The sequence below is a fragment of the Cryptotermes secundus genome, unplaced genomic scaffold (genome assembly GCF_002891405.2).
Source record: "Cryptotermes secundus unplaced genomic scaffold, Csec_1.0 scaffold618, whole genome shotgun sequence".
In the NCBI taxonomy this organism is placed as follows: domain Eukaryota; kingdom Metazoa; phylum Arthropoda; class Insecta; order Blattodea; family Kalotermitidae; genus Cryptotermes; species Cryptotermes secundus.
The window spans coordinates 891,214-909,966 of record NW_019734973.1 but is presented as its reverse complement, the minus strand read 5'-3'; the positions used below and the strand labels follow the sequence as shown (position 1 = coordinate 909,966).

Here is an 18,753-nt window from a genome sequence, read left to right as displayed (position 1 = left end):
CCGCCCCCACCCCGCTCCCTTCCGGAAAACACCCCCCCCCCCCGGTACCCATTGGATAGGAGTCTGAGTGCTCCAAAGAACCGGTCTGGACGACGTGGAGAAGAGAAAATTCTTGACCCTACCAGGACTCGAACTCCAACCCCTCAGTCGAACATTCCGCAGTAAGTCACTATACCGACTACGCTATACCGGCTTCTATAATTATATAGTTTGTACCTTAAATACAGAACAACATGGCAACTTTTAAAGGCATAAATTTTATGCTTTGAAATCTTTCTGTTTCCAAAAATGTTAGTCACAGTAACCTCCCTATTACAGACTGCGCTCCGCTTAGTACACTTGAACTTGATGGAGCACTATGTAGCAGCACGCAACAGATCTGACTTCCAAAGTAATTATGAATGATCAAAGACAATTAGACACATCATTAAGGAGCAAGTAATGCATATCTGGGGCAATAAGATCATCACAGTTGATGTCAATACCAACATTTTACAGCACGTCCGAAGTACAGTAAACCATTGCCAACCGCGGTTCTCCATTCGTATCCGGTGTAGCCCAGTTTTTTTTTCTTTAGAATGAAATGATAGTATTCGTGAAACGAATTAGACGACTTAAAGTCCATGCTTAGCCTACTTGCCTTGCTTAAATAAAGTCTCTATGCTGAGTATTACTGAGTGTCGCCAGAAAAAAAAACATTGGTTTTATGTGCTCGCGGTATTTCGTTTGTGCTCAAATGGAAAACCGCGGTGACTTCCGCAAAAAGAGATTCCGAAACCAGTTTTCTAGCTTTCAGGCTAGCTTATCTTTGACTTGCAACTCTGCATTATATGTTGCGTCCGGGCCGCGCCATAGCTCAAGCGGTTAGTCGTTGTCTTCCTATCTAGGCGGCCCGGGTTCGATCCCGGGTCTGGCCAAGTGGGATTTGTGGTGGACAAAGTGGCGCTGGGGCACCAATTGCTCAACAATCACCCTCACCTATCATTTGGGGCCGGTACAATAGGCCAGAAGTGGCCGCAGTGCAAGGGACTTAGTCCCACCCCACTAGCAATAAAAAATTGTTGCGTCCAGTTCCCTTTTTAAACGTGTTACTGCACACAGACCTAGTTTCTTTGTGCTTAGTCAAGGAACAGGGAATCTAGTTAGATGGTGACTACTAACAGCGGCCGTCTTCCTTTAACCGCCAATTTTCCATTAGCCTTGACCTTTCTAACAGCGGTGTTGCTCAGAAACATAACCCCCGCTGTTGACGAGGGATTGTTATAACTTTCACCTTCTGCGCTGCAGGGGAAGCAGAGAACTGAGGTACCGGTATTATCAGAACCACAAATGCACCTGAACTAACCTAACAAAAGAGACGAAACACTGTTATTAGACGCACACATGCTTCTGATGTAGCCTTGTAAACTGACGCACTAGTAGCCTTTCGTTTCTTATTTTTAATGTTATTACTGTTTTGCAGTTTTTGATATCGTACGTAGTTGGTTGAGGGGCTATGCAACAAGCCGGAAGGTCGAGGGTTCAAATCCCGATGAGATCACTGGATTTTTTTCAATTGACCTAAACCTTCCGGCCGCACTATGTCCCTGAGGTCGACGCAGCCTCTAACAGAAATGAGTACCAGGAATTAATTAAATAATTTTCCTAGGGAGTAAAGCGCGGCCGGCCCGTAAGGCTGACAACCTTACCGCCATCTTTGAGCCGATTGTCTAGATAATGTGGGCCCCTCTATGTCTCACAACTTTATGGGCCTTCATGGACTGTTACAGGGATAGTTTTACTTCTTTACAGTATATTGTGGAATTGACAATGGAAAGCAACCATATTCTGAGGAAAGAGCCAGGACTTCTGCTTCAAATGGAAAACGGCTATTTATTTACATATCAACCAAAAATTCAGGAAAGTCAACTCCAAACAGAGGTAACGCGGGCGACAACAACATTTTCTAATGATATGCTTTAGAATTATCGTCAGCTTCTATGGCATGGCCCACCATGTCTATTCAGTCGCTCTGATAAATGTACACAGTATTGTTCACACAGCTGCAACACGGGGAATGCGTGACCGATATCTGGATCACCCAAAAGAGCAAACCCGCAACATTTACAATTATGAATCCACAGACAAAAGGTCATAGTCGTAGTGATCGTCGTCGTCATCATCATCATCATCTCTAGGGGTCAACAGATTTCCATTCCCTTCCCAATTCAGACACTAACTTTGCTTTGCGGACATTTCTCCAAAAGAGAAGCCGCTTCAACCCAAGCCATTGCAATTTATGTCTGCAAAAACCCACTTGTAGCCTCCTGACATAGAGTCACAGAAATACTTCCTCTTGTATGATATAACACGTATACAAGATACCATTTACTGTTCAGAGTTAATATTCAAATTTAGTTGAAGAAATAAAGAAAAGATGAGAGAGGAAATTAGCGAATATATTCAGAAGTTTACCAGTTTGTCAGCCTTTGTTCTTCAGTCGTCACAGGCTAGCGAATTGAGAGGATTCTTTCAGTACTGCTCATCAGGACGCTAGACCTGTCTCCGGACTTACGTTTAAGAAGGCCTCCAAGTCTCCTTCTTTCTCTTGAGGCTCACGTTAAAGCGCTTTTCGGAATCTGCTACCACCCGTTCAGCGGATGTGTCAGTTCAATTATTTCTACACGTATGAAGATTTTCTTCGATGAAACTATTTTTACCTGATCCAAATTATCGTAATTTCTTTTCTTGTCGAGACTAGTGCATCCTGCTTCTTGTCCTAAAAAGTATGTATCTTCGAGGTCCATAGTTTAGTGGACCTTGCCTTCATTACTCTGTGACCAGCATAATGACGTTTGGTCACTAAGCCCCCAAATTAAAGTCCGAGACTGTATTAATGTGCTGTCTTGCGAGGACCATCGCAAATTTCGTTGGACTGTCATACAATAAATGAGTATTGAGGAGTAGTAAAATGATGATTAGCGGGGGGGAAGCCGAAAATCTCTTGAAGAAAACCCCGCTCTAATGCTACTTAATCTGCCACAAAACTCATATGAAGTCACTCGAGATTTGATGCAGGGCCCCGAGATGAGAATGCAGCGTCGAACCGCCTTAGCTATGGCATACCGGCTAAGTGTTTGTTAAGAGAAATAAGTGAACTGTTATCAGGTACGTACAACAGAAGTCGAAGAGGCAACCTGCTCAAAATTATGGAGTGTGTTGAACAGAATGAAACCATTTTAAGTATTGCATCCAACACGCTGAGTGTGAGAATGTCATGTAATTACCAGTACCTGTATACGTTGAAAAACATGAGTCATGTGTACGTCACGTTTCAGGAGCAATGCGCCCGAAAACTCGGCTGACCCGGACAGCAGAGCATTGTGGTCTGGTGTCATGTCAACCCATTAACCTGTGGTTTAAAGCGTTCATGTAACTCCTGTTTTACAAGCGTCACAGGTTTTCTCATGATCGCATAACAGTGAGAAAAATCCGCGCATGTCAAACAACATGAACTTCTTTAGCATTTACAGATTTTAAAATTTCATCAGCCTGAGCGAAATTGAATAGAAAGAAAACTACTTTTTATTTGTGTCGTAATATCTGTAGTGCGAACAAACTCGCCAAGAAAGAATGCAAATTGACTCTATTTCTCTATTTACCGTAGCTTGGGGTCACTTTTCTTTGCTCCTCAGGGGATTAACACTGCTCTGGACGGGATGAGATTTGTAAGAGGAAGTATAGGGATTTGAAGGTTGTGACAAGTTAAGGTAATTTTTTGTTCATTGATTGGCAAAAATTGATGTGAGTTTTGTGATTTCAACGACCTTTGAAACCTTCATTATGGTTGTCTTATAGTTTCAACGTGGTGCTCTATTCATAACTGAGCCGAAGCAACATGTAATTTTATTATATTTCCTAGTCTCATCCATTTTTCCAAGGTTCTCGATGAAATTCTAAAAAAAAAAAATGTGATTTGAGTAGATTTGTTTTATTTTCAACTATATTATTAATAATCTAAATATCTTTCGTTGTGGTAGGTCTGCTTTGAAAAAAAAAATGGAAACAATTTGCACCACAACAAAAGCCTATTTAATCCAGCGATTGAAGCATGTGATAAGTTTGTTGTGTTACTCTAAGAGGGAAAATTTTACTCCGGAAAAATAATAAGCATTTCCGCCATGGTCAAAAGTGTGAAGCCGTGGAGTGGCCAGGGAAGCCAGATATATCTTGAATATGAAAGGAGTTACGCGCTACGAGGTATTTATCCTCCGAAACTCGTGCAAAAGCAAGGATTTTATTCCATCCCAGAATTATCATTTTTTTTGGACCGTCAGTTAGTGGTTTATATTGTGCTTTATACGTTCTTTATAGTGTTCTTTGTAATATACATTCTTGTTATAATAATATCATTATAATACTATTTAATGACGATGATCTTTTGAATTACTCATTCATTTCTTATGACAAAGATCCTTAAAATTTAAAATAATTTTTTGTGCAAGTATTTCAATTCAGTGGTGCCTACATATTTTACTGTTCAGAAGAGGACACATCTCACGAATTTGACTCCCCCTTGCCGTTTATACAGAATCTCTTCTGTGGTGCAGAGTAATCTCACCCCTGAGATACACTGCTCCATAGTTTAAAAATATGTAACATACATGAAACTAAATCAAGCCAAATTAACCCTGTGCGGTTTCTTTAGCAATTGACTTCTAATGGAAGAAAAATGTGCGAATTTCAATGAAGGCTAGTAAAATTAGAAATACCAGTTGAAAAAGAAATCTTAGCTGGAACAAAATCACTCCCAGGTAGAGTACTTCACTGGGGCATGCTTACTCTTCTTTTAGTAGCTCAGAAATTCGTGACGTAAGGAGCTTCTACGCGGATCTGTTAATTCATTTCTTCAAGTAACAACTTCCCGGGAATCTGTCACCACACGAAATTCTAACATCACATAAAGTGACACCTGCATCACACGAACCTCAGAAATTCGCACGGAAGCCATGTTGTTAGAAGTCAGAGAATTAAATGAAATGTGCAAAGCCGTTTCAACTTCTGTTAACATTATACTTGTACGTGTATGCATGCTAATCTTCGCGAATGTCCGTCAGGTTTTCTTTTTCGAATTATGTTCTGTGGGCTCACGCCTGTTTACATCGATGCCAGAATTATGTTCTTATATAAACGTAAAATAATATATCCTGACAGCAATTAAGTAGAAATGATATTTATTGTATTATTCAACGATGACATTTCAACTACAGAAATTACAAGTGTCTACTGATTGGGAGATGATCGTAATTGTTAGATAAGGAGTTGTAGGAAGCGATCTTGACGTTTCATTAGTCTGCAAAGGTTGAGGAAGCCATCATCTCGGTAAGGATAGCCAGTATTCCAACCCGATGCTGAAAGCAGGCATCTCACTGACACAAATGTGGAGTTCTACCTTCACATTTTACTCTTCGATATGGTTTTATGGTATCGCCTTTCAGAGGTGGTTTTTGATGAGTTGAATCACCAGTATCACCCATTAGTATACTGGATCCAAATATAAGGTAATTAGCAAGAATTTATTTTGCAATGTATTTAAAATTTAGCTATGATAGGAAGAAAAATTTGATTAAAAACTTTTCCATTGCAACTTTACACGTCTCAGATAATTCCAATCTTTCAGTTCAAAACCTAAGACGTACTTTGCAGGACGCGGACTCGCTTTCAGAAGTTAGGTTTGTGGAGATGGATATCTGCAATAATGTATCTCTTCTTACTCATCGCTAAAGTCATAAATATTCTAGTGCTCTTATTTTAGTTATGACTCTGTTTCGACCTGGCTGTTTGTTGCAAAGAACTCATTTACTTATTCTGTTTGAACGAAAGCAGAAATTTGAAGAGTCGATGTTTCACGAGAGCATGAGATGTTACTTCCTCACTCTCTTGCCTACGTGGCCCAGCTAAAGTTACCGTGATTCGTCAGTTGATCTGGAATATCAAGGCATCATTCATGGAAGACCGTAAGGTTACTTCGAAAACATCTTTTGATATATTTTAAGGAAGCTTACAACACGGCCAATTAACCGCAGATAAAAATTTCGTGCTTCGAATTGGCGATCCCTATACAAGTTTATAACTTCCAGCTCCAGGAAGCTTAAGAAGTCAAATGCTGGACTTCAATACAGAAGGTCAGAACCACTCGTCTTCAAATTTATGTCTCAGAAGTTTTCATATGCCGGTCACTGTAGCCGAGCGGTCTAAGGCATGTACTGTCTTCGCTGGCTCGGAAGCCGGGAACGTGGGTTCGAATTCCACGCATGTCATGGATATTTGGCATGTATGGGTGTGTATTCTGTGTTTTGTTGTCCTGTATCTAGGTAGAGGCCTTGCGACTAGCTGATCACCCGTCCAAGGGGTCCTACTTTCTGTAAAATGATCATGAAACTGAAAAATCAAAGGCTAGAGCTCAAGTGGGCTGTAGAACCGTGGAACAAAAAGTTTCATATGTATTATTCAGGAGTAAATCATATTATAGAAAGGATTTGTAAATTCCGGGAATTTTTTTTAAATCGCAATAACAATTCTGGTTATCTTTGTGCAACATAATACATGAATCTGTAACTCTAGTGTTTTTTCAGTGCTGAAGTGTTATGTTCCCGAAAGTGGTACAACTGATGATATTATTAATTGCAATCAGTACAAATTTCTTCATATTTCTATTAAATATGACCCACAGTTCCTAGTCTCGCAAAATATCTGCCCACTATATGAGAGAAAAGGTTATCTACAATCAGTCCTCAATATTTATTAGGGTACAGAACTCAGATACTTCAATTTTTCCTTTTCTTTTCACCACAAAATTCACAGTACTAATATTTTGTTGTCGTGCCACAGCATTTTTTAAAAATTAATGCAGGAATTCCCTTGTGCGTAATCACTTCACTCGCGCCCATCGCAGTTCTGCTTCAATTATGGGCGTGTCAACCACATCGATAAAATAATTAAGATAATCCACCTCGAGAAATATTTCCACTTGACCAGAAAAGGCCATCCATGACGATTACGAAGAATATTGGAATTCCACTAGTGCTTAAATTAGTGCTTGCCCCTGTCAGACCTGGGCTGCTGACCGTTGCAAGTGGTTTAAGTGACCACGAAATTAGGTCGTTCATACATGAGGGTCGTAGGTTCTAGTCCCGCTCGAGCCTCCGAAGTTTGACAGTGTTCTACATATTTGTCTTGCTACTCACATGCTCACATATCACTCATGGAGCTGAGCCCTTCTTGAGAAGCTGCCATTTGTACAACTACTCAAGAACTTCGCAGCATTTTATGGAACCCGAAGGTTCAGTATCGTGTCCATAAGAACCCTCCACTGGTCCCTATCCTGAGCCAGATCAATCCAATCCACACCATCTCATCCTTTTTCTCTAAGATCTATTTGAATATTGTCCACCCACCTACGTGTTGGTATTCCCAGTGGTTTCTTTCCTTCTGGCTTTCCCAGTAATATCCCACATGCATTCCTATTCTCCCCCATTCATGCTACATGCCCTGCCCATCTTAACCGACTCACTTGCTACATAGTACATATTTTATTTATTCTGAGTTATAAAATCTGTTCTTATTTCCGTGTATTTTCTTGGTGTATTTATTTCTTGGGCCAACAGACCATTACCGATACGAGCACAAAGTAATGAACGCAGTTCAGGACATCATAAGGTTCGAAGGGAGCGCACCAGGCGCCTCAGCATAAAGCTCTCCGTCGGTTGCTAGGTTTCAGAAGTTAAAGAAGATGAGCACATCACGCTTCGTAATTTTCAACAAAATAGAATTGAAACAAAATTAATTTATTTCACCGCAATCCTCTTTCAACACGTTTAGTCTGAAAACATAAAAAGAACGCTCATGCGGAAAAATAAAATAGAATAAAGCAGTGTATCAAAACAACTTGCAAGGTAATGAAGATAAGGAAATAAATGTCGAAACAATTCTTAAAAGTGAAACTGAAATTAAGGTAATAAAGGGTACATTTGTCCCGGTGCTTAATTGCTTACGCATTATGCCATGAAGACATATGGTGGAGTGGAGTTATAGCTCCACCTTTAGCTACCTCGACATTAGATGGAGGTGAGCGGTCAGCTTCACGCTTCTGCCGCTTTACCTCAGTGGATAGGTCACCGGTGCCTGTTGTATAGTAGACTGGGTGGGCCCCAGAGTCGGTCTGGACACTGTGGGGTACGGAAGAAAATCTTACCCTGCCAGGACTGGAACTTTCTTCTTTAAGATATTTTTATTTTAACTTAAGGATATTTTAGTGGTTACCCCGTCGAATATTTCTAAACTTTCTTTGTAGAGCAGTTTCAAGTTAAAGAACGCTGTTGTGAATGGTTTCCAGTGGCAGCGTGGGTGATTGATGAAATGATTAAAAATGTTACTTCAGACTAGTGTAATCCGGATAGCGTTACTGCAGGATAATCCTGCATATGCATAATTTTGTAGCTACAAGAGTGTATAGGAGTTGGTCAAGCAAAGCGTCAAAACATGCTAGAACGTTCATTGTTGACTGGCGTTACTCAAATTTAGGAAAGTGTGGAACAAAATCACCTTCTTTCCTTTGCTTAATGGTTCCCTGCACATGTTCTTCCGTCTTGACTGATGTCTGCTTGCCACGCAAACTGTCCCGATGCCTTAAGCTGCACATGACAATGATTCATGCGTGCATTTCTCGACTCTTCGTTAAACCCGAGTGCAGAAGGCTAACAATGGATATGTGTTTTTGTTTCCTTGACTCCTCGTTTGACGCTAAACTCATTGCTCCATTGTTCACGTACTCCTAAGACTCCGCCTAGATCAACTGTTACTATATACCGTAAAGTGTGAGTAGCTACATACAGAGAAAACAAAGTGTATGTTGCTGTCTTGTCACCAGAATGCAGGCAAAATCATGGTATAAAGTTTTGAAAATGTGTCACAGTTCAGATATCTGGGAACGACTATAACAATTAGAAACCTGATGCAGGAGGAAATTATGAGGAGGCTGAACTCGGGTTATACTTGCTAGCATTCAGTTCAGAACTTTTTGTCTTCTCGTTTGCTCTTTAAAAAAAAAACATAAAACTAGAATATACAAAACTATAATTTTGCCTGTGGTTCTGTATGGGTGGGAAACTTGGTCTCTGACATTAAGGGAGGAACACAGACTGAGGGTGTTTGAGGACAGGGTGTTGAGGAGAATATTCGGACCAAAGAGAGATGAAGTGACAGGAGGTAAGAGAAAACTGCACAATGAGGAGCTTCATAACTTGTACTCTTCTCCAAGTATAATTAGAATGATCAAGTCAAGGAGGATGAGGTGGGCAGGTCAGGTAGCACGAATGTGGGAGACGAGGAATGCGTATAGGATATTGGTGGGAAAGCCAGAAGGAAAGAGACCACTGAGTAGATCAGGACGTAGGTGGGTGGTTAGTAATATTATCATTGTATGGATTGGTTTAATGTATTTCAGGATAGGGACCAGTGGAGGGTTCTTGTGAACACGGTAATGAACCTTTGGGTTCCATAAAATTCTGAGAAGTTCTTGAGTAGTTACACAATTGGCAGATTCTCAAGATCGGCTTATCTCCATGAGTGAGTGAATGACATGTAGGTGTAGGCTGAACTGGCTCTTCTGCCGAAATCTCTCTCAATGAAGCTATATTTTCAGAAGTGAGGCAACACTCCATGTATGTATTATTTTGGCAGAGTCACGATCCGGCCGTCTAATTCCTGGTACGACTGTACAGGAAAATGTCTGGGCTCAATGTCTGTCTGGATGTATAGACGTGATCGTTCATTTCCTATCGCGTTTTAGTTAATTTTGTTTGCAGTTTATTTCTCCTTATATTTAACCCCAGCCGCCCGTAGCCTGTCAACTACGTAACCACAACCAGTTCTTTCATAGCAGAGCCTCAAGTTCGAAGTCACTAACAGTATCAGCCCCCACTGGACACGACTCTCCACCAGCTTCTTCCACCCCTCCTATTTAAGGTACATTACACAGGCTGTCAGTAGCTCAGATGATATAGTGTCGAATGGTAAATAATTACTGAATAATTAATTGCGAAAATCAGGGAAATACGCGGACGTGACTTGATTTGAGATGCCATCCCGACATTTATTTTTGGAAAGGCTCGGGAAAACCACGAAATAAATCCTGTCAGGACAATATATCTCAGGGGAGATTTTAACCCAGGATCTCTGGAATATGAAGCAGAATGCTTATCGACATTCTCCTCCCCCCCACAAGTCTTCATGCTGTCTTCCTAAGCTGTAGTTCGTCTAATGGTTCTCCCTTGCCTCCTCATTGATTGACAGAAGTTTGTGAGAAAAGAAGTGGAGATGATGAGGTCGTAAGAATTCGTGGTCTGCTTCCAGGTACTGTCATACTTGTCACGTACCTGTCATACATTTCCATGCAGGAACTGAATAACTTGTGAGTTATAATCACTGAAGTGCAAACAAGTAAGTGTTTCCAGAATATTTTGCTTCCCCAATGGATAAATAAGTCGATCACTGGACGAAAGCCGGTTACATTTCTACCAAGGGGTTAAGTCTGCAATTGGGTGCACTTGAAGCTTCGTCTGGAAAGTACTGACTTACTTACAGTATCTGTAACGAAAGAGAAGACTGATCCCTGTTCTAGGATAAAGGGGAAAGGAAATTTAGATTCGAAATAATGTGAAGCTGGAGCAAGGAGAATAGTCGTGACTAAACCGAGGACTTTAGAATGTAGAGCAGGAGGAAACTATTCAACCCAATTTTTCAACATCCTCTCAGTTCTTGTTTCAAACTCAAGGGCCTGCCTGCCTGCCGGGAAAAGAATATGGAGACGAAAACAAACAGAATCTCCTTGGCTTTAGTCCGCAAGCGACCTACCGACCTAGCAACCGCCGCTTGTCGGTTAAGTTACTGCCAACTTTAGCGGATAGAGGGTGTCACGTGGTCAGCGCAACGAATCCCCACGGCCGTTAATCTCGGTTTTCTAGACCGGAGCCGCTACTTTTCCATTTAAGTATCTCTTCAATTATCCTCACGCGGCTGAGTGGAACCCGTTCCGGACCCACTACTTCTCAGAAAATCTGGTAGCTCCGGGAATCGAACACGGGAACTCTGGATCTGTAGCCAGGAACTCTGACCACTAGACCACAGACGCGGTATATGGAGACCAACTTTCTTAAATTCATGGTATTCGGTGGTGGCTTTGAATTACAATAAGCACTGAATAGTAAAACATAAAGAAGGTAAAGCTATCCCTGTAACAGGCCGTGGAGGCCCATAGGGTTGTGAGACGTCAAGGTTCCCACATTTTCTAGACAGTTGGCTCATAGATGGCGGGGAGGTTGTCAGCCTTACGCCCCGGCCGCCCTTCTACCTCCCCAGAAAATTTTCTGGTACTCATTTCTGTTAGAGGTTGAGTCAACCCCAGGGTCATAGTGCGGCTGGAAAGATTAGGTCGATTGAAAAATTCAGTGACCCCATGGGAATTCGATCCCGCGACCATCCGGCTTGTAGCATAGTGCCTCAAACAAACACGCTACCACGTGCCCCAGTAAAACACAAGGTGAACCAATATAGTATAATGTAACTAAATTGAACAGATACGTGGTCAACTTGACAACTCCTAAAATTAAATTATCACGACATAAGCGACTAAAATATCGATCAAATTATTTCCACATTCACTGCCTTCATAATATTGAACTAAATCTTCATGTAGGTTCGCTCTGTATAATCTACTCTGAGCATAAGAGATTACTAAGTAGTTAATTGGTTTTGGTGAGACTACGAACAGTAGAATCTAATAGAAAGATCTACAGCTTGAAATATACAGAATGTAATACAATTTGGCCAGTGACAGCAAATAATTCGAGAGAAGTTGAAGATGCTGAAATGTATTTTGTTACATGAATAGAGGTCGTTATACCCACTCTGAGATCAAAAGTGGGAAATTGTTTTAGGAAACAATCAGAAGTTAATGAATCGGAAATATGATTTCGAGTCACTGAAACAAATTATGAAAATGTGTTGAAAAGAGGAGAGAAATCGTATCTCAGAGAGTTCTGAATTCTGATCCAAGCGGAAAGAGAACTTTTGGGAGAGAAATTGTAAAGGACAGTGAGGCTAACACTCCGAAATCTGAGGTGAAAAACAGGAAAATTGGAAAATGGGATATGAAAAGCAGACGGAGTCATCATTTCTGTGCATAGTAAAAATATTCATGTCCTGTGCAGTGCTCAGTATCCTGGCTATTCAAGGAAAGTATTTAAGTCATGTCTAGTGAGGAATATTGTGATAAATTGTAGACAATAATTGCCGAATTTTGATTTTCTGTATAATTGCGAATTGTATAATATGTAAACTTAATTTTGGGGCTGCTAGAGTAAGGGGTTTAATTTTAACTAATTGAACCGGTATGTGTGAGAGAGAGCCGGGATAGTGCAGTCGGTATAATGACTGGGTGCGGGCTGGACGACCGAGAGGTCTGAGTTCGAGTCCTGATAAGGTTAAGAATTTTCTCTTCTTCAAGTCGTCCAGACCGGCTCTTGCGTTCACCCAACCTCCTATCCAATGGGTACCGGGGGTAAAGCGGCCGGGGCTTGAATCTGACCAGTCACCTCCAGTTAGTGTCGAGGTCAAGAAAATATTGATCTATACACCCACTACCCCATATGCCTTCATGGTGTAATGCTTGTTTAATTTAGCACAAGGACAACTTTACCTTTTATGTTTGAATGAGAAGCATGCAATAGAAACTTGGAACTTGAGAACTATATCAGCATTTGTTTGAATCAAAGGAAAACACAGAAAACTTGTGTCGAGATGACCTCTTGCAAGTTCGCCTGGATATGTACAGATTTTCGATTAGAACCCCTGCAATTAAAGAATATAGTTTTTCCTTGCGGTTTCCTTGAAGACTGAAGTCTGATTTTCGTCCAAATGCTACTTTAATCATTCAATTCCTAGCTTACAGTAAAACTGCGTTTCTATTAGGACGTCCTACTGTTTCATCTTATGTCGGAAAGAAAGGAGTCGCTGTTTACTTCGAGATCACACAAAACACATAAATACACGTACATAACGCGGAGCAGGTATATTAACAATTATGCTCCTTAAGAGTTAAGCGGGAATTCTTGGAATTCATGATTAATATGATTCATGTAAGATTTGAGGCTTTCACGGCGGTGACTATGAAGAAAGCAGTCTGCTGGGATTTGGCACCGTGTATATGTGATGTTAACCGAAGTTTCGGAGGAAAGTTTCGCCTCCATCTTCATGGTAGAATGAAAAATATAAGAAATCCCCAAGCGAAGAGACCGTGAGAACCGGTAAAAGCTTTTACCGGAGGAGGCGGTACGTTCCTCCGAAACGTCGCTTAACATCACATATACACGGTGCCAAATCCCAGAAGACTGCTTTCTTCAATATGATTCATGTTTGAATGATAGGCTTAATTTTTTTAAAATCTGTGATTGTAATAGACGGAGGGAGCCACGGTAGCTCAATTGGTATACCGACAGGTTACAGAGTGGATTGCTGGGGTTCGATCTCCGGAGAGGGAAGGTATTTTTCTCTTCTCCACAGAGTCAAGTCATGTTCTGGTGCCCAGCTTATCTCACATTCAATGGATAACGAGCGCTCTTTCCCCGAGGAAAAGCGACCGAGGCGTGAAGCTGATCGCTCGCCTCCATCTAGTGCCGAGGTTCAAGAATGGTGGGACTGTACCTTAGCTCTGCCATAAACCTCCATGGCGTGAGGAAAAGAACTCAGAAAAGAAAAATACTTCTCACTTCAGCCGTTTCGTAACTGGAACATAACTTTCACTTCACTTCAAAGTCTGCACATTTCCCATGTGAAATCAATTAGCGTGATAACAAAACATGAAGACTTGCCAAAGATAAATCCCTGTTATGTAATCGCAATCAATCAGTCCACTCAGGGTATCCAACATGACAGTTTCTGATATCACACGGTGATACACAGATGCAATGACGGGGCACAGTGTAACGGAAATTACACCATGCTCTGTTATTGCTACGACTAACTCCCTTTCACGAGGTTCAAAATCTTTAGTTGGTCAAGAAACTGCTTAGAGTTATTTGGGTTGAGGACGTTGTCCACAATATTCCCAGAAGAAGTTAATCCATTTCAGTCCTTGGGTAAGAGGGTGAGGAGGCAACTAATCACCTGATCAAGTATGAAAGATTAATGTCATCTCTGGTGCTTATATAAATGTAGTCGATTGACAGTGGACGTCAATGATTGAGATTAGCCCTTTCCATGGGATCCAAATGAGTAGATGCCTCCCCAGGTTTTCACCTAAAAGTAGAAACATTCAGTTTCCGAAACGTCGTGGTCTACCTGGAATAACAGAAGTTGCAGAAACTTCAACACCAGCAATTCTAAACGTAATGCAGCCACTTCGTCTCGGGCCCTTGGAAGTTGTTTCCAAATGAGGTTACAGCTGTATATTAATTATTGTGTTTATAATATCCCAAATTTGGACTATATCCTGAGGCAATTGAATCCAACCAACGCTTCCACACCCATTTCTATATACGTTCCTTAATATTAACTGCCCATCTACTTCTAGTTATTCAAAGTGGTGTCTTCCTTTGAAATTTTCCAATAAACCTTAATTACACATAATTGTTGTCCTCCATGCATCCTCCATGCCCCGATCTCATCCTACCAGGTTTTATCTCTAGGTGTAACGCCGACTCAGACTTCAGAATATATATATGTTTAGAAGCAGCATTCTAATTGTTGGTATACGCAGAGATCGGCAGGACGTTTCAACATAAGTGGGATTTTATTTGAAAGGACTAAATCTAGGATTGCCATGGCAAAAGCTGCATTTAGTAAGAAGAAGAATCTTTTTACCAGAAAATTGGACTTAAATTTGAGAAAGAAACTAGTGAAATGTTACATTTGGAGAATCGCTTTGTATGGGGCTGAAACTTGGACACTTAGGGCAGTAGATCAGAAACACCTGAAAAGCTTCGAAATGTGGTGTTGGAGAAGGATGGAGAAGATCAGTTGGACCGATTATGTGAGAAATGAAGAAGTGTTATTTAGAGTCAGTGAGCAGAGGAATATCCTACACGAAATAAGAAAACGGAAGGCTAATTGGTTTGGTCATATCTTACGCGGTAACTGCCTTCTAAAAGAAGTCATTGAAGAAAAGATAGAGGGGCGGATAGAAGTGACCAGAAGACGAGGAAGAAGACGTAAGAAGATGCTGGATGACCTTGGGGACAGAAGAGGATATTTTCATTTGGAGGAGAAAGCTCTAGATCGCATCAAGTGGAGGAACTGTTTTGGAAGAGACTGTGAACCTGTCGTCTTGACAGATTACTGATGAATGAATGAATGAGGACTGCAGTAACATGTAAACTTCATCTACACCTATTTAATTATAAGACACTCAGGGGTCCTGATAGCTATAGGTGTGGAGACCATCTTATAATTATTGCGGTAAGTAAGGACTCGCAGGATATCTGAATATGGATTGGTCATGAAGGAGCTGGAGTTGGTGGGACGTACACTTTTTCGCGTATTACTATAAAAGAGCCCGGAGCCCTGAAGCAGTACGACCTCTGCGGATCCTGTAATCTCGAATTGAGTATAATTTAGAAGCGCGATAGAAATACATGGCTCACACCGTATTCGCATCATGCAACTGCAGACAGTTCATCTCCGATTATTTTATATTTCCTTTAGTAATAATGCTAAAACATCAGACGTGACAAATTATGACATGGTAGCAACAGTGACGACACTTAATTGTAGGGCCCCGAAATGTTGTTCAAAACCTTTTTTTGTTGGGTAGGTCATGATACAACATGGGCTCATAACAGTGGGAACGCTGTCTAAGACATGAACCGTCTTTTTTCGCTCAAATAAACGTGAGTTCGAATCCCACTTGAAGCATGATCGTCTATCTGCTTTTATTCTGTGCTTGTGTAGGTCGCAGCCTTGCGACGGGTTCATCTCCCATGCAAAAGTGGACGCCCAAACTGGTTTGCATACAAAGCCTTCGCATTTCTTCACTACAGATATCAGCTCAAGATCCTGATTTTCCGGCAGCAGTAAGCTTCTGACGCACGAGCACGAGTAATGTGGACGCGCCTTTAGGATTAAGAAACTGAAGTGAAACGAAGCGTCTCACTGATGCCATGTGCTCCAAAGAGAGAGCATCAGGAGAAGAGACTGAGGGAGAGAGAGTGTGTACCACGTGGTACTCAGAGCGAAATCTGTATTTAACTTCTGGTTTCCATTTCCCCATTTATTTTCCAAAGGGCTGCGTAGTCAAACAAAGAGACAAAGTTAATTACCTCTTACCATTGCGTCCAGTTCAGTTCTGGGATCCACCCAGCGGGTCCGCGATTTTCTTTCCCAGACTCAAAATGGCCGAAAAGTGATGTTGACGGCAGAATAGAGACTGAGGTTATCTGAAACTGTCTCCACTCCCGCAAACCTGTCCTTTGCGTAGTGCCTAATTACGCACAGGGTCAATTTGACGTGTTAATTTCATTCTGATGCGTGCAAATATTTCCCTGAACGTTGTGTTGCTCTTAGCGAAGCAGCCCTAACAAAATTACCTGGGCGAAATTCGAGTGAAACAGAACGAAGACGGCCCACGCATATGAATATTGGTCGGTGGCTGTCCTTGAAGTGCTCTGGGGCATGTACATGTGACAGGCGAAGGGGATGTATTCCAGCATGACCAGCAGGTCGGCAACAGCCAAACCGGTCAGAAGGGCGTTGGTTGGTGACGTCATCTCCCGACGAGTGAGCACCGCGATGTTAAGACTGTTCGCCACGGAGCCGAAGAGGCACACAACCAAGCTCACGTAGCCATGAACCTAAAACAAATTAGAGAACCAACAGTCATCTCATGGTTGTAATTCATGTCACATTTGAGGTTGTATTTTCTTTATTGCTAGTGGGGTGGGACTAAGTCCCTTGTACTGCGGCCATTTCTGGCCTATTGTACCAGCCCCAGATGATAGGTGAGGGTGATTGTGGCTCAGTTGGTGGAATGAAGATTGGCAGGGGAAACCGAAGTACTCGGAGCGCCACTTTGTCCACTACAAATCCCACTTTACCAGACCCGGGATCGAACCCGGGCCGCCGCGGTGGAAAGCCAGCGACTATGAAGAGCGCTGTCCTCTCAGATGTGAAGCCGTCTAGACTGGTAGGAAATACGATGGGATGACACAGAATTACTGGTTTTTGGACGTTTTCCAGTGATTGGGATTAACTATTTCTAAGCGGCCCAAGTGAGTAGGTGTCTTCTTTTCTCACCTGAAGACGGAAACAGACCGAGTTTCCGAAACGTCATGTCCTCTATTACCTATAGTTCCGGAAAATGAAAAAAGCCCCAAAACCCAGTAATTCTGTAAGATGTAGATGGTCTACATGGATTTAGAAAAGTTACGCAAAGGACAAATAAAATATTTGGAAAATAGTGTCTGTGCATACTAAAACTAGAGTATGTCTCAGTATTTACCATTCTTAAAGTTAGAAGCTTCTTGCCGTGTTATAACTTACATATCCCACCACAAAATTAGGATGTTCTTAGAAAATTCACGATACAAAATTTAACTCCTTAAAGACTGAATTCCTGCTGAGTAATAAGTATAAATACAGCTGGTACCCCACAGAAAATATATTACGTCTTCACTACAAAGACAAACTAGTGAATGCTGTCTACTTTAATCCCCATAAATCTGAAGTCCATCTAAATATTATTTAAAATTTAAGTTCTTACCTAAGAGAACACACCGCGTCTCAATTACAATGACCATCCAGTTACTACTGCTTAAGGAAATTGTCAATATCACTTCTGGGAATAATATGAACCGCATAAATAGGCTTACATTCAAGCAAACATGTAATTTAATTTCCTTAAACCTAAGACATATTCAGTAATCACTATCCTTGGCTGCGCCATAGCTCAAGCGGTTAGTCGCTGGCATTCCACCGCGGCGGCCCGGGTTCGATCCCGGGGTCTGGTCAAATGGGATTTGTGGTGGATAAAGTGTTCCTGGGGCGGGATTTTTCCGGGTACTGCGGTTTCCCCTGCCAATCTTCATTCCACCAATTGCTCCACAATCACCCTCACCTATCATCTGGGGCTGGTACAATAGGCCAGAAGTGGCCGCAGTACAAGGGACTTAGTCTCACCCCACTAGCAACAATGGGTTTACTCCAAACGCGCAGTAAAGCGTGTCTGTAACCGTGCACGTTCTTAGTTATTCGAACATTTTTGCATCAATTTCATAAGCTACATTAAATCCTAATAAAATCCTTGCCATTGCTCAGGTGGTTAGTTGCTGCCTTCTGACCTCGGCGGCCCGGGTTCAGCCCGAGATCAGATCATGTGGGATTTTTGGTGAACAAAGTGGCACTGTGGCAGGTTTAGCCAGATTGCTTTGGTTTCCCCTGACAATGATCATTTCACCAGAGGCTCCACACGCATCCATCATCCGGGGCTGATACAATAGTCCCATCAGAGACCGACGTACACTACATTGTGGTCCCAGTCTAACCCCAAACCACGAAATAACAAAATCCTCGTAATAACAGTAATGAAGGTTGATGCAATTAAGCCCGGAACGCGTGTAGGCTGAATGAATAAATACGATTACAGTGCGTGTGTCGTAATTAATTTGGAGTTAATTTTAAAGAAATTATATCATGAAGAGCATGTACTGTCTTCCCTCGCTTAGA

General features: G+C 41.7%; 1 protein-coding gene across 1 annotated transcript in view; it reads right to left on the bottom strand.

The window, feature by feature from the left end:
* LOC111869141 (sex peptide receptor) overlaps nt 1–18,753 on the bottom strand; it is a 36,750-nt gene that overhangs the window by 1,854 nt on the left and 16,143 nt on the right. The window contains exon 2 of the mRNA XM_023860384.2: nt 16,620–16,883. Within this exon, the coding sequence (XP_023716152.1) occupies nt 16,620–16,883 (264 nt within the window). The remainder of the gene's footprint in view (nt 1–16,619; nt 16,884–18,753) is intronic.